Source organism: Biomphalaria glabrata, chromosome 1 (assembly GCF_947242115.1).
Source record: "Biomphalaria glabrata chromosome 1, xgBioGlab47.1, whole genome shotgun sequence".
NCBI classification, from domain to species: Eukaryota; Metazoa; Mollusca; class Gastropoda; family Planorbidae; genus Biomphalaria; species Biomphalaria glabrata.
In genome coordinates this window covers 7,736,838-7,753,547 of record NC_074711.1, presented here as the reverse complement: position 1 = coordinate 7,753,547, position 16,710 = coordinate 7,736,838, and the positions used below count along the sequence as shown (strand labels likewise).

Sequence of the window (16,710 nt, the reverse complement as noted above, 5' to 3'; positions counted from 1 at the left end):
ACAAGACACATAGAAAGTCTCTGGTCATCCACTGCACCCAAACTTGTCCCCGGACGTCTTGACCAAATCTTGCTTCCGGAAAAGGACGGGTTTTAGGGCGAGAGAGTGAGGTCGACGTGTTGCGCAAATCCTCCTCACTTTAATCCAAATTCCAGCGCAAGTCACTTGTCATCCCCCCCCCCCAACACACAAACGACACTAGCTCCAGCTGGAATAACCTGCCCAGTGTGCAGCCGAACATTCCGGGCTCACATAGGTCTCACCAGCCACATGAGGAGGCATAAAACCCCAGTGCAAAGCCCTCAGCCTCCTGGATGACAAAGTGGTCATCATCGAACCACGATGGACGAACTATATATATATAGCATAGAAATTTCATATGTATACACCATTTCTTTTCTTTGACAAAGCTGCTGTCATTTTTTATAAATACCTGATTAAGCTTTTCATTATTAAAGAAATTGATGATAATTTCAACATTTTTAAAGAACCTACTGACAGTAACCGTTACTCTAAAGAAAAAACAAATTTCAGGAATAAAATTAATGTCTAGGAAATCATTAATTTATTTTTTATTTATCAACAGGACTGGTGACTGGTTCGTTTAGTGCTTTTTGTGGTCATCTGGTCTCTTGACATCACAACCGTGACACGTGCAACAAGATTCTGATAAGTACAATGTCTTTCATCCAAATACAACAGGTACGGGCAGACAAGCAGATGTGGGAACGTTTGATAGTGGGTAACACCTTTTTTGTAAACTCTTGCGGCCTCAGGTAGTCTCTTGCAGCCTCTGAAAGTCTCTCTTGGCCTCTAGTAGTCTGTAGTACCTTCAGGTAGTCTCTAGTACTTTCTTGTTAACTGAAAAGCTTAGTTGTCTACAACAAAGTCTACAAAATGTAGACACAACTATAGATTACAACATCAATATCAATCGAATAACTATAGGCAAAACTAGAGAACTGACAGTAAATAAACAATAATCAATAGAATAATATGTTTACTGCAATACATAACATCAGTAGGGTTATAGGGTTTAACACAGATAAAAAAATTACGAGCCCCCATGTGACCTAAAGAGGATTCATGAACCTATATGATCAGTTCACATTACCTATTAGCTGGTATAGCTAAAGATATTCAAATAGAATTATAGCTAGATTTAGGTATTTTAGGTCAACAGATCAGTGTTAAAGGTGTGCTTGCACGTTTGTCCAGTGGCATATTGGCCCCTACTTGCATTTCCTAGGTTATTAGGTATAATCTCTAGGTATACAATTAAACTAATGTATGCAACACAAGATTTAAAGTCGCTGGTAAACTTATCTACAAAGATTATTACATGAGTAAAATAAATGGCTGCCTGGTCGTGCGGTTTGCGCGCTGGACTGTCGTTCGGATTTATCGACGGTGGAGGGTTCAAACCCTGCCCGCTCCCATCCCCCGTCGTCCTGCGGGAGGTTTGTACTAGGAAGTAAACTATCTTCAACTCTGAAGGAACATCCGAAACATGTAAAACAAACAAATGTGTAAATAAATGGCCATCAACTAATAGGCTTACTCCACACAAAATAAACAAAAGATACACATACAAAAATAGTATGGTACACCGCTCTAGTCATAAGTTACAACTATGTAAATAAATAGCCATCGACCTACAGATCTTCTCAACACAAAATAAAAGATTACACTTTCAAAAAAAAATTGTATGGCACACCTCCCTAGTCATATAATATATACACTATTGTCACATTCTGGAAATCACATCAGTGTAGAAAAATGAAGGTCACAGGCCTCAGGTCAACACATGACCACTTTTGGCCACTCCGGGGTTGCAGGCTTCAGGCCGACACAGACACTTTTAGCCAAAAAAAAAAACCCAAAAGGGTCTTGATGTACTATAAGCTTCAGTGAAACCTATGAGCCCACAAGCTTCATAGAGTCCCACCTATAGACATCCGTTCGGTAAAGCCTATCTGATGATTCAATACAGAGTTGAATCCCTCAGAGACAAGGCTACAAAAATATGTCACGTTTGGGAGTACCCCAGGATGCAGAACATCAGGGAAAAAATATACTGCCTGGAAATCATTTGAGGCTATATCTACTGATTAATCATATAATACAATAATGATTAAAAAATATACTCAGCCCAAAGATTTCAAGAGCAGGGCACTTTCTCCCGAGTACCCCAAGACACACGACCGCTAACAGAAAAAATACAATTTACAACACAGGTCCAGTGGTCAAGCTGGTAACTCAGGAGCACGTGGCAACTAAACATGCCCTTATATAAACTACGTAAGGGGCATCACTCTTGTCTTTACAAGTAATCAAAAATAGTTATTTCCCCATTATGTCACAATGGTCATTAAACCTGTTATATATGTATATGTAAAAAAACTATAAAAGTAAAAATAAAACAAAACTAGTACTTAGTGGGAAGCATGGTCGAGAGGCTAAGTACGCTTGAACTTGGCTTGGCTACTTACGAAGTGGGCTCGAGGTTCGACACCCGACTCGAGCAGAGCTGTGTTTACTGAGCGCCTTAATTGCAGGACGGAAAAACCGTCTCCCAGATACCCTCTCCCTCCCTCTACAAATGAGATTGGACCAAAGCGATCTGAGCATGCTATAACCATGAAAGTATCACTATATAAAATCCTTTATTTATTTTCCTGGATAGTTGTGAGATTTTGTAGTTATATTTTTTGGGGTGGGGAAGGATGACTAGAAGGTTGCATGCATTTAAAAAGGAAAGTTATCCAGCAGTTCAGTCTATGCATATGTCATAAAGGGATGATAGTACTTGCAATAATAAAGAAATGGCAATGGACCTCATTCGCCAACCGTAAGCAAACAACATTTAGCCACGTGGTGCTCTATCTCTTCTATATAATTTACGATCTCATGTTTAATTCATGATGGTTGTCACGTGACAGTTTGTTTTTTTTCGTTGTTTAATCAATAACATCACGTGACTAAATGTTGTTTGTTTACGATTGGTGAATGAGGTCCATTGAAATAGTTTTGAGAGCTTGGCTGGGAACACAGTATCAACCAACTTATTTTTAGTTGAAATGGAATTCCCGAAACTATATACTTTCATCTCAATATGGAATAGCGTTGTAAGGTGTAATGAAATAAATACAGTTGCTTTTATAAATTAAAGGTTTGTTCTATTTATATGTTTCTTTTTTTTTTATTAATGATAGCAAAACAATATACTGGTAGATATTCTGGTCTGTCTAGACGAGGAAGAGTTCAGAACTAATGTAAACCTGTACATCATAGCCTTATTATCAACACACACGTAGGCATATATATGTGGCATTTTACGTCTCAAGAGACGATCTTTTCTCTTTGTAACTTCTTGTGTAACAAATGCACTAATTCATAGGTTAAAAAAGTATGTTAGGTTAATCTTCAAAATGTAACCCATTTATTAAAAAAGGGGGGAGGGGGGGGAGTTCGTCATAATAAACAATATAAAGCCAGGGGTTAGCCGGTGTGTACTGCTTGTAAAATATAGACAATAAACAAAGAGCAGATAACCGTGATTAACAATGAAAATGGGTTCAAATGTTAAATGAGCTGATATAGCCAACTGATGTAGATTAGTTCCTTTTCTGTTAATGTACACACTTTCCATACAAAGAATAATTATAATTCTAAACAGTCTTTTGTACACTTTTGCTTCATCCACTATCTAGATGAGACCTGCTAAACAAGTGAAAGCAGTAAGAGGACAGTTAGAAGTTCTAGAAGACTTTAAAGTCCAGATTGAGGGTCTTCTCGGGAACATAGTACATGTAAGATAATGTTTAAAAAATACAAAAAAAAAAACAACACTTTTATTCTATGTAGGTGTGTTTTTTAATAAGAACAAAACTTGGAAGGCAGTATTAAACAATTCGTTTAAGAAAATTAAAAGCTATGTGACTTTGTTATAATGCTTGTACAGAAAAATAAATACACCATATATTTCTTAAAGTCATTAAAATATGCTAATGCCCCAAATAGTTTACTTGATATACAGACATCATGGACGCACAGAACAATTAAATACCATGATTAGTATTAGCATAGTATTAGGCGTTCTAATGCAAATGTTAAAACCTGAGATATGCACTAGGAAAAATTAATGCAAGTGTTCCTTCATCAAAGTATGGAACGGGGGAGGCTGAGTATACACATTTGTTACGATTTGTTACAAAGTAGGGAGGTGGGTCTAACGTTTTGTTACGTTCCAAAAAAAAAAAGAAGGCAAGCAATATGGAGCACGCCTTCTTCTCAAGATAGTCGATTCAGTCTTGCAAAGTCAGTGGCTTTGTTTCTGCTTATTCGTTGGTTCTCAGGGCTGATTTGGGCAATCCATTCAATTTTCAAATGTCCACAAACAAACAGCGATCCCGGACTGCTCTTTAAAACCACCTTTGGCATTTAAATTCTCTGGGGTAAGGTTCGGGTCAAACTATCCAGAAAACAAATATGTATGTTTTTTTCTTTAAGATTTGAATACATTGTATTTTTAATACAGCAGAGCTATTGCAATTCTTTTTATTATTATTGTATACGATAAGTTAGTAACATCGAAACACTGGTCGAATTTCAGGTCATCAAAGTAGGAGAATCATGGATAGGAGAATCAGACAACCAAACATTCACTGACATTTATCAGTTTCTGGCCATTCAAACAGCGGAATGCATTAGCAAATGTTCGTCTATTTCAAGTAAGTGTAGAAATTTGATGTAGTGGGATTTCGAAAGATTTTTTTTTTTTTTTTTAGAGTTTTGCAGTATAACAAATAGAAGATGCTTTTCATTCAAGATCGTATATCTTTACTAAACAGTTTATCTGCATAGTTAAAGCTAAAGAGAATGCTATACAAAACAAACTACAATGTGATTAATGGATTTCTAAGTTTTTCATTGAGAGATAAATTTTTATTTAATTTGTTTTTCTTTTAACATTTACAAAAAAAAATTAATTACAAATGAAATTATATGTTTTATGATTGACATAGAATGAAATCTAGAAAAGTGGCTAACTTTGAGGGTTTATTAAAAATGTATTGACAAGACACGATTTGATCAATATCGATATAACAGAACCCATAACAATGACAGTTATTATTTACTTGGCTTCGGTTGAAAGAAAAGAAAGCTCAGAATTGTTTGAAGATGTATATTATCATTTTTAATATGTAGTTTAATGTATAAAACATATTAAAGTATAAGTCCAGCTAAGTTATTTCATAGAATTTTTTAAATATTTTTTTTAACTACGATTTTACTTTCACATTCTGAGTAAAATCCCGGTGGATAAAAAGTTTTAGTTTTAAATTATTTTGGTTCAAAAAGTATTTTAAAGGATTTTTAAAAATCTCTTATAATTATTTAGAAAAGATTTAGTTTTCTCTATTTTGAAAGTTTCGTCTATATTAGTTGAAATATATTTGTTTTACAAAGATGGAAGTGAAGACGCCTGTCAATCAGCTGGCATGACCGTACCAAATGTGAAAGAAAATACTCCAGTAACAGTTCCTGATTTTACTTCTCAAGGTTTTTTTAATTATATAATTTTTATGTTTTTATTTTACATTAATTTAAAGCGTCTTGTAAAACAGAATATCTCTTGAAGAAAATGAAATGACAAAATATAATAATTTTTTATGGGGATATTTTTTTTGTAAATGTTTGTAAAATGTTCGATGTATTTCCATTAAAGTTGAAGATAATTTACCTCTAGTCGAAACCTCCCTTACGACTACGAGGGCTGGCAGTTGGCAGGATATGAACCCATGACCATTATGAATTCCGAATGACAGTCCAGCGCCTATACCGCACGACCAGGCAGCCACCCAGTAAATCTTCATTATCCCAAACTTAACCCCACATTCTAAAAGTTTTATCGATTTATTGAATATCAATTATTGAACAAAACTGAATAGAAAATCACTGTATCTCAAATAAAAAATGTATATAAAGTTAAAGGATTTGTGGAGTTGTAGTTATTTATATTGGAGATGCAAATATATGGCTTCTGGTGTACACAATAAAGCAAAACAAAAAGAAGGATAACTCTTAAATTTTTAACACTATACAATCAAATTACAGATCTCTTTCGCGTGTAGTTCAAACCACACGCAGGACAACGGGGATGGCGGTGGGCAGGGTTTGAACCCGTGACCATCGAGAATTCCGAACGACTGTCCAGCGCCCATACCGCACGACCAGTCAGCTACACTTAGTTGACAACAATCATATTTCAATATAAAATCTTTTACAGTCTATTTCTTTATTTCAAAATCTCGTCCATTCTGTATTTTCTTACGTTTTTTTAAAGTATCTATGTAACGCCTAACCTTTCTCCATATCACTTACTGGTTTTTGTCTATTACTGTATTTAAATTCTCAGAAAATGTAAATTGAATTTAACAATAGAAATACAAACAAGGAGGAGATAAAATCGTGAAAATACACAAGTTCAGCAAAGTTTTGTTTATTAAACGTATACTATTTGTTAAAAAAAACAACAATTTTATGTCTACACACTAGTCCATTAAATGTTTAACTCATGATATTAGGTATTAATCAAATTATATACACAATAAATTTTTTTTTATTGCAGATGACCAAAAATTAATTAAGCTGTTGCTTAGGATTGAGAGCATGGAAACTTCGCTTACAGAAAATCTAAAAAGAATGAAATCTTTGAATCAAAAGTTTAAAGAACATGAAAGAAACACAAAGGAAAGTATTTCAAAGGCACAAGAGGAAACTGAGAACTCAAACGCCAAGAAATATGAAAAAATAATAGAAGAGCTTCACGCTGCCAGCAGTTTTATGTCTCATCTACAAAAAGAAACTGAATCATTGTCTCAACAAATAAATGAAAGGGTCTTAACTGGTAGTCATGAACCGAATACGCTTGTTGAATTTCATGAACTGAAATTAGAAATCTCGAAAAACACTGAAAGCTTAAGCAATATAAAATCTCTTTATGATACATTATCGAGTCAAGTGAATGAAAATGGTAAGATAATATCTGACTTGTGCATCTCTTTGGAGGAAAAGAATATGTTAAATAGTCAAGGAAAGTCTACTCAAATTACGACAGAAAATTGCAAGCATTGGGAAGACAATACTACAAGCCAGATAGATTATACTAAAAATAAAGATGACTTTTTAGATCACGAGGAATTTAGTTCATTGGTATGCCAAGCACCAGAATTACAGAAGATCTCCAGTATTGAAAATATGTGTTTTATTCCTTCTGGAAAAGAAGTAACTGGTAGTTCAGTATCAGCCACAACATTGAAAACGTCTATGGATGAGAAAGATATAGTAGATAAAGGCTATGACGAAAAGGTATGTTTGGATCAGATGCAATTAATTAATAACTTTGTCTATAAACATGAACCAAAAAAACAACAACAGCAATAGAAATACATAATGTTTATAAGTTAATAATAAACTTAAGAACAAATGTCTGTTTTCTACAATAGACACTCCCCACCTTACAACACAGAACAAGCAGAAAATACTTATATTTCATTTGTAAGAGAAGAAACGTCAAACTCTTGTTTACAATAGAAAATACAAGCAGAAAATACTTATATTTCATTTGTAAGAGAAGAAACGTCAAACTCTTGTCTACAATAGACACTCCCCACCTTACAACACAGAACAAGCAGAAAATACTTATATTTCATTTGTAAGAGAAGAAACGTCAAACTCTTGTTTGACAATAACACACACACAACTCACATACATCTCACCGCACGTAGTTCAACATCTTGACACACTTAGCACAACATCTCGCCACGCAAACTGCATTTAACTATAAGTTTTTATTGTCTCCTTTCTCGTTGGTCCATTCTCGCAGATCATTTTGTTTTCTGTAACGTCTCAAGAACAATTCACTAGTAGATCTCTTATTCTTTCTTATAACTATAAACTTAAATCCAATCTATTTACATGACTCATACATGGTCATCTAATACAAGTCTGAAATTCAATTTCATCTTCATGACTTGTAAGGACCAACAAGAAAGAGTCTTTTTTCAGAAATAAGTTTGATTACGTGCACACAAATTAAAGTGCATTTTTTTAGTGTTTTGGATAATGATTTTCCAATATTTATGGGTTTAATTCTATACGGTAGGGTTTATCTTTCAGCATATCGATTTTTAAATGAATTTGTGTTTTTCCGTTCTCAATTAACCTTATTAAAATAAATATTTTCTCAAATAATTTATTTTATTTATTACAATTTTGCAGACAATTCAATTTCCTTTAAAATAAAATCAAATAAGCTAGTTTAAATATAAAATAAAAAGTTAGTAAAAAAAATAGAGCAGTGAGATTCATAACTAACGAATATTCACATTTGACTAGAGTAACACCTTTAGTAAAATCACTAAATTTAGAAAGCCTTCAGGACAGAAGGCTCAAAAGTAAAGTAGCAATTATACATAAAACACTGAACCATAATCATCAATTATAAAAACAAATTTAATAAAATACTCAGAAAGACGCAAAGATAAAGGCACATTCCTCGTTCCATATGCTAGGACAAATTTGTACAATAGCTCCTTCTTCCCTAGTGCTATTAGAGCATGGAATGGGTTGCCTGAGCTAGCCAGGAAAACCAGTGACTTGGCAGAATTTAACTCTTTGGTTAACATGCATGACTAGATGCATGACGCGTAAGACGTAATTTTCCTCTTTTTTGAAGCAACGTCTGTATTGTATAAGATAAGAGAAGAGAATTGAACACTGTGCTCCCTTCACGCTATATAAGTTTTTTTTTTATTTTTATTTGTAAATATTCCGCTTGCTCAAAGATTATTTATACTGCTTAACTTTATGGTTTCTATCTTAGTCAAGATGAACATTGTTTTGTTTCATTTCAGATTAATAAACTCTCAGAAGCCATTGCTGAAATGAGTAAGTAATTTAAAAATGGTAAACGTCCTCTTTCGGAGGAGAATTACGGAAGTTGTAAAGCTCACCTGTTTCTTGGCCCACGGTTAACGAGGGTGTCACACATGCCCTGCACAATGACAAACCGCCTTTACTTTTCCCCAACTATTGTCAGGTACTCATTAGAGTTAGGTGGACTCAGAGGAGCCGTAAAGATCACGAATATCAAAGACTTCTAGTCTTCACCAGGATTTGAGCTTTTTTTTTTTTTTCACATAAAATGAGTTATTTAATTTATAGTACCTCGGATTAACCAAAAAAAAAAAAGCAACCGATGAATATCATGCTGTGCGTTTCTCACACCTCATCTATAATTTATGGGCAAGGGGTAAGCATGTCGATATCATTGTCTTTGGTAGGAATTTGACCTATCATAGTTGGCATTTTTACTTGTTTCGAGTGTTCCCTTAAAATTTAGGATGACTACATCTTAGATCAGTGGCTCTTAAGCTATGGTCCAAGGACTCCCAGAGGTTCGTGCGGCGTACTTAAGGGGTCCGCAGAAATATGAAAATTGTACACAATTAAATTAACTTCTTCGCTAAAAGCCATTTTATCTCATTTTTTTTTGTCGATTACATACTATTTTTATTGACGACCTAATTTATATATTATGTAGCTTTTTCTTTTTTTTTTAAAGAGGTCCTCTGGTAAAAAAGTTTGAAAACCTCTGTCTTAGACAAACCTCCCACAGGATTGCGGGGGACTATGGCTGGTAGGGTGTGAAGTTATCGATAAGACATGTCCCGATTACATTTCACACGACAAGGCTGTGATCCGGAGTTCACAACATACGTTCTTGAACTAGTTAAAATTATTCATTAAAAAATATTTAGTGAACAAAAAAACCCTCCAATGTTTTAAAAGTTATATGTTTGATAATTTAGCGTCAGATAACTATCGCGCAAAAAGCAACCGAGTTGAAACGGCTCGCGCTATAACTGTTCGCACCAAAACAGGCTGCGTCATGACGGCTTAGGGCAAGCGTAACCCCGCATACGTCAGTCGGTGAGCTCTCCATAATCAATGTCTTCTATAAAAAGTCTAGCTAACAATTTCTACATAAGACGGTGCGGTACAATGTTTAGGTGCATCTATTTATTTAATTATTCTAACTAAATACGAAAAAAACATTTGAGTCGAGTGGCAGAATACCCGCTTATTACCTGTCCTAATAAAAAAAAAACTCAAGCCAAGTTAAATTTAAGGATAACTATATCTAGAGTTTTTACTGTGTTGCCAGTTAGGAAGATAATAAATTTAGTTTTTATGACGTTTACTTGTTAGACTGTAATTTTCGCAAAATTCATCTAATTTTATGTTTTTTTATTAAACAGATCAGCATGTCAGCTTTTATGTATTCGTCGCCAATGAACGTACTCTGAATTTAAGAGCTGAAAGGAATTTTACCTGCTTTGACGCTGGCAATGACGGAAACCATTTTAATGTAGTCACTGGAACATTTACAGTGCCATGCAGTGGCTTGTATTTGTTTAGCTTGATGTTGGACATTGATAGCCACGAAGAGATGGAATTCAAAATTTTTGTGAAATCTAAGAATGAAGAGGAACTCTGCTTTACTTACTTGAAGAAAATTAATGACAGTACGACTGTAGTTTTCGCTTTAACGTTATGCAAAGATGATGAGATATACATTAGACCATTTGAAAATTATTTCAAAGTAAATGTCTGCGTTCAATCATATTTCTCATGCGCGTTACTAAAGACTTTTTAAGATTGAAACTTTATTTAATAGATTTTAATTACGGCATATTTTTTTTTTGGGAAACTTTTAACAATACGTCTATTCTACTTATACCTTCATGGAACCTGGAACTTTCTGGTAAGAAAAATCTGGACAAGAGTCTCGAAAACGACTCTAGCGATTTTCATAGAGATTTCACAGTTGATGTGTATCGGCGGGAAAAGAATTACTAACTCGTTGTCACACTGGGAACATTATATTTTTACCATTATAATTTTTTTCTTAAAATATTATAAACGTTTTTCTTGTTAATTGTATTATTAGTTATTTTGTTTGGTATCTCGAACAAGGGAAATATATTGCATATATAATATATATAATGGTGAATAAGGTGAATAGCTCATTAGCAGAGTGGTTCGTATGTGAGCTTGAGGAGGCGTAAGTCATGAGTTTGAATGAAGATCGCACCCCTTGTTAAAATGCTTTAAAAGAAAAACAACAGATTACGGAACAATTCACCCAGATATCTCAAAATATATAGGTGTAATAATAAAAGAAATGTTTTTATGGAATCCCCATATTGATGAGATTATTTAAAAATCAAGCAAAACATTAGGGTATATTTAAAGAAACTTTTGAAAATCAAACAAAAACATAAAATTAAAATGCTATTTAACTATATTCAGGCCAATATTATAATGGGCATCCTTTGTTTGGGATCCCTCAACTTTAGAGAACATAAAGAAACTAGAACAAATACAAAGTAGAGCAGTGAGATTAATAACAAACGAATATTTCAATTTGATTAGAGTAACACTATTAGTAAAATAAATAAACATATAGACACTTCAGGACAGAAGAATAAATAGTAAAGCAGCTATAATACATAAAACCGAAAACCATTATTTACAAATAGAAAAACAAAATCTAATAAAATACTCAGAAAGACACAAAGATAGAGTCACATTTATTCTTCCATACAAATTCGTACAGGTGCTTCTTCTCTCTTAGTGCCATTAAAGAATGGAATGGGTTGCCTGAATCAGCCAGAAAAACCAACGACTTGGCATGCAAGACAAGATTGACACATGAAATGCATAGGACGTAATTATATTTTTTTTTTGAAGTAACGTCTGTAATATATAAGATAAGAAGATATCCCGTTCTTACACCCCCCCCCCCCCCCATTTTTCCAACTGGTCCAGATAAGTGATAGGATCATAGTGATTGACAAATATAAAAGGATGAAATAGCGCTAAACAGAAACAATTGAAACATTTCTAACCGCACAGATCTATTGTTCTTTGTTTAGAGCTATTACTAATTTAATTATACGGCTGATCCGAACTGATACAGCTTTGTAAGCTTTTTTTTTTTTTTTTTGTTGTTGTTTAAATTAAGTGTCAGATATGTAATATTATTACAGAATATATGTTCAGATGTATTATGTTTATTGTCGTATAGAAAGAGGAATGTTGATAGGTGATGTGATGTTATATAAGAGCTAGTTCCCTTAGCGGATTTGCAAGTTTATATTGTTCATTATCTAATATGGTTAAATAAACTTTGTGTTTGTTATGTAAGTCGGCCTTGACGTTTATCTATTAATATTAATGATTTTATTAACATGCCCTCCCCGAGATGGGATCCTGGTTGAGCTAATGTATAAATCTACTAAACTCTATAATATTCTTAAGATAGGTCGTTAGATGAACTAGATTTCTAGATCTAGATGATCATGCGTAAAATGTACCTGAACATTAATGTGTTAAACTCTTGACTGAATAACATATTCATGCGGAAATAACCCCAACACGTACATTCCATTCAATATAAATATGTTCTAGTTCTCTAGTCTCTAGTCAAATTTAAATTTATTTCTTCTAAAACTTTGAAAAATTATAACGGTCAAACTAATGTTTTCCGAGATAGTAACTCTTTTCTTAACAATGTATATCAACTGGATACGTTATCGAGATCTTCGTGCCCAGAATGTTACTCGAAGATTGTAAAGAGAATTTTGAAAACTAGTTCTGCTGTAATAAAACGCATAAAAAATATGAAGAGCTGCTTAGTTTTATCTTAGCTATATCGTTAGCTGGTTTGATATAAATTTCGTCCCCTTGATTCAAGAGTAGTACAGTAACAAGACAGGCTACGGCATTAGTTTTGTTTGTATGAGTTGTGCCTCTTTTTGACTCAACATCACTTTTACGGTCATAAATCAGAAATTTTTCGGCCACGAAATTTTCACTTTCCAGCATTAAACTACACAGATATAATCCGTTGCAGGGGGCTGTGAATATTCCTGTGTTTCTGTTGTAACAGTTTCCGATGTTGAGAAGACATGAGTTGAAACACGTAAGTATGGTTTCTTTCTTAAAATTCATCACTTTAGAATCGTTTATTTGTAGTCTGCAGGCTGCCATGACATCTCTGGGACCTGCAAATTCATCACGTTTAGAAATAGATTTGATTTGTGTTTACATTTTAATACTGCTGTAGAATGAACGTTTTAGTAGCATATTTCATTTATCAATAGTTTTAAATCGATTTAGTAATCAAACACAGCCTACAAACTTACTTTTATTAAGCAGCTTTGAATGGTCATTTGATAACTTTAAAATCTAAAAAATAAAAAATATATATGTAAAAATAAATAAATGCATGAGAAATTATCATTGAGTTTATCGAGAATAAACACTCTGCGGAATCGCATAATAACTGTTTTTAACTTTGGCTATCGTGTTTTAAAAAATCATGTTTTTTCTGGGAGGAGGGCGGTTGAGTGGTAACAATCAATAAGGTACCATTTTATATTAATTTCTGATTACATTAGACATCAGAGACTTGGAAATAGTAAAATTCTTTTATTGACGACTATATATGATTATTGTTTCTATACACAAACTTTTGATATCTTCATTTCTTCTGTATAGAGTGCAATATTTAATCTGCTCATGTGGGGTGACAGAATAGAGACCAAGAGGGAGGTCGAAGAGAGTTGAATGAGAAGAGAGTTGAATGAAAAGAGAGTTGAATGAATTAATCAAAGTGGAACTTAACCTAATTATGTAAACAAGTCTTTAGAAGTACCTGATGACAATTTTTCTAATGCATGGCAGCCTATTATTTCCATTGGCTGCATTAATAAATTGTTGTTAGAAGACTACACATGGGGATTTTGATCATTCTGTATCATTATTATTAAATCACAAGAGAGTATGTGTTTTCATACAAACTTATAGGCGAACCGGCCCGTCAGGGTCCGCAATTTGGTAAACAAAGCAGGTAAAAAGCAGGTTTTAGTTATGTTCACCACCAAAAAAAACAACAACAGAAGATACGAAGTACATGCTTATTAATCATCATAATCTTATTTCCCTTAAAAATTTGCTTTTAAATCATGATTGGCTGTGGTCACTCACACCCATGACCGAGGTAGTGCTGGTCGCCTTTCTGAATATGGCTAGGGTGAAAATCGCATCATTTTCTACATGGTAACAAAGAGATGAATGTACTTGGAATCATTTCCTCGATCTCTTCATGGCGCCATCATAGACATGTTCAAAAGAGGAAACAGATAGGCCGTGCCAATAACCGAACAGCACATTCACTGGTTCAGTCGAGGCCAATTGTTATGGTAGGCCTCAACACTGACCTGTGACGTCACAACCTTGGGTAGACCAATAGCTCGTTGCCCTGTGATAGGTCGTGACGTCAAAAACATTTGACATATAAAGGTTATTAAGAGAATGTGAAAATTCTAGTTATGAGATTAATGTGTTCGGGGATGTCTTCTGATATGTTTCGTACCCAAAACTAGTGTACGTATATGAAATTAAATACCGCGGAAATTTTAATTTCGCGTGAGGTCTAGGAACGTTTCACCCTGTAAAGTCAAGAAATATTAATATTTATTTAAAAAATCAATTTTTCAAAAGTTGTATTTATGTTACAACAATATAAATGACCTTTGGCTATTTCATTTATATATGACTCCTCCTCTCTCAGAAGACAATGGATGCGCCAAGATGAGTCACTGGCTTTGGTTTCGTCTTGAGATGGAGCAGAATCTGGAGTGACTGATCAAGCCAATTCTGGAGCGGCAGAGTTTGCCACAGTTCGTGCATCTATATTCATCTCTCTTAGGGCTAGCTGACAGGGCAGATTTCTTTTTCTTTCTCTTGGCTGACGCAGCTTCGTTTCTTTTGTATTCGGCGAAGTTCGTACCAGCACGTACCGTCTGTCTCGATGTAGAAATATCTATAATTCAGCAACTGGTTCAAACTTAATCACTATGCGTTTTCCTATTGAAATCCGATTTAATGTCGTTTAGTTGCGAAATAAACAATGTTAATTGGTCGCTTCCCGCTACTTGTTTTTATTGATGCCAACTGATTAACAATGATAGCCTCGTAGAATCGACCGAAACTTAACGGTATAGAAACCAAAAAAATCATGTTAAGAGCTTGCGTGGTAATTAGTATCATGTAAATGCCGAAAAGGCTTCCAAAATTATTAAGTAACAAGTGTTAGTTAATAAGAACTGATCGTGATTGCGAAGCTGAAGGTGACAAGGAAATCTACGAACGCGGGGCCCTCCCTTGCCACCCCATAGGGCCGCTCCTGATCACCCGTGGCTTTCCAAAGTACCGAACGCATTGCATAATGAGAGAAAGTAAGTCATTTTTATCCTAAATACTTAAATTCATAGTGTCATAATTTTTTTTCTGCTTATTCTTATTTAAAAAAAAAAAACATAAGAAATTACCTCGCCTTCAGCAGTTGTCATTTTGCTTTTCATTAATTCTAACTCTTGGGTATGAGATTTATAGGTAGAAAACTGATCTGCGATTTCTAAGATACTTGACTTTAATGGTCTGATTAACAGTTTAGTAGTGTTGAAGTTGCCAGTTACTTTTTTCTGCAAAGATTTGAATTTAACCTGTAAGCGAGAAGTTGTTTCTGTATTGGGTTGGATTTTAGTGTTAAGGTTCACATTTTTCTTTCTGTTTCTGTCACTTGTTTCTCTGAGCCTTCTTCCAATACGTTTTACATGCTCGTCACGATCTGTACACATTTCTTTGATATTTGAAAGAGCGTCATTAGAAATACACGTTTTTAACTGGCTTAGATCCGTCTTGTTGGCTTCAGCTAAGTTTAACAAATGTTCATAGTTTGTGTTCAGTTGGTTACTAGTGGCTGAATGTCCTTGAATAAACTCTTCCATTTTGATCACAAGACCTTTATATTCAGATTCATTCACTTGTTGGAAAGACTCCAAGCGTTCTTTCTGGTTTGCCAGTTCTTGTGGAAGATGTCCATAAGTTTCGGTTATACTGAGCAGTTCTCTCATCTGTTCATTGTTCTCCTGTACTTTCTCAGACAACTTTTTATTCTGGTTTTGTAAATTTGTTAGAAACTCGCTGGCTTCTTGTAATTCGTTAATGAGCTCTTCAAATTTGGAATCATTTTGTGTTTCGTTTTCTTGTACTTGCTCCAATGTCGAATCAATTTTTGTTTCTTGCTCAAATGATTTTTGTTCCAGCTTTTTAATTTTTTTTTGAATGTTTTAGGATTGTTGAATCAATTTTAGCAACCTTGTCGCATAAACTTTGAAACCTTTTGTCATCTAAACAAAAAATAACAAAATTGAATGATACATCTTTGTTAAAGTAGAACGCGGACTTCTCTTATTTCATATACTACTAACTTTTAAATATTACAACCACGGTCCTACTAGTATCGACGTGTTAATCTAGCCTTAATTAGAGACTAAAATCTGCCAAATTTACTGACTGATTTTGGCTACACTTTCCATGCTCTAATGGCACTAGGCTAGAAGGACCCCATGTACTAATGGATAGAATAAGAATGGTGCTTAACTTATGTATCCAGAGGTATTTTATTACGTTGTATATTTATATTTGTATGTTAGGGTGATATGTTTAACAAGTATCTCGTAAAATCCATATTTATGTTGAAATTGAGTGTTTTAAATAATAGTTAAA

At 34.0% G+C, this 16,710-nt stretch overlaps 2 protein-coding genes across 3 annotated transcripts; one reads left to right on the top strand and one right to left on the bottom strand.

Moving 5' to 3' along the window:
- The first annotated feature begins 3,035 nt into the window (after nucleotides 1-3,035).
- On the top strand, nucleotides 3,036-11,251 carry LOC129924532 (uncharacterized). Of its 2 annotated transcripts, XM_056019738.1 has the most exons (7): nucleotides 3,036-3,172; nucleotides 3,714-3,812; nucleotides 4,616-4,733; nucleotides 5,473-5,565; nucleotides 6,635-7,374; nucleotides 8,922-8,955; nucleotides 10,329-11,251. In XM_056019738.1, the coding sequence occupies exons 2-7, from the start codon at nucleotides 3,714-3,716 to the stop codon at nucleotides 10,724-10,726; spliced, it is 1,482 nt and encodes a 493-aa protein (XP_055875713.1). In that variant the 5' UTR covers nucleotides 3,036-3,172; the 3' UTR covers nucleotides 10,727-11,251. The 2 variants fall into 2 exon arrangements, with proteins under 2 accessions (XP_055875713.1, XP_055875721.1); XM_056019746.1 differs by lacking the exon at nucleotides 3,714-3,812 and having other exon boundaries at nucleotides 3,078-3,172.
- A 105-nt stretch (nucleotides 11,252-11,356) lies between these two features.
- LOC129924286 (uncharacterized) lies at nucleotides 11,357-16,271 on the bottom strand (the record flags this gene model as incomplete). Its single annotated transcript, XM_056018528.1, has 3 exons — nucleotides 11,357-13,139; nucleotides 13,281-13,323; nucleotides 15,471-16,271. Coding segments are annotated over 3 exons (1,260 nt in total), but the record flags the coding sequence as incomplete, so codon positions are not given.
- Nucleotides 16,272-16,710: the final 439 nt, after the last annotated feature.

What these genes read in the sequence shown, in the direction of transcription:
- LOC129924532 (XM_056019738.1), top strand. Translation starts at nt 3,714, where the DNA reads ATGAGACCTGCTAAACAAGTGAAAGCAGTAAGAGGACAGTTAGAAGTT. An exon ending in CAAATGTTCGTCTATTTCAA is followed by an intron (nt 4,734 to 5,472) that starts GTAAGTGTAGAA and finishes TGTTTTACAAAG; the next exon opens with ATGGAAGTGAAGACGCCTGT. An exon ending in AGAAGCCATTGCTGAAATGA is followed by an intron (nt 8,956 to 10,328) that starts GTAAGTAATTTA and finishes TTTATTAAACAG; the next exon opens with ATCAGCATGTCAGCTTTTAT.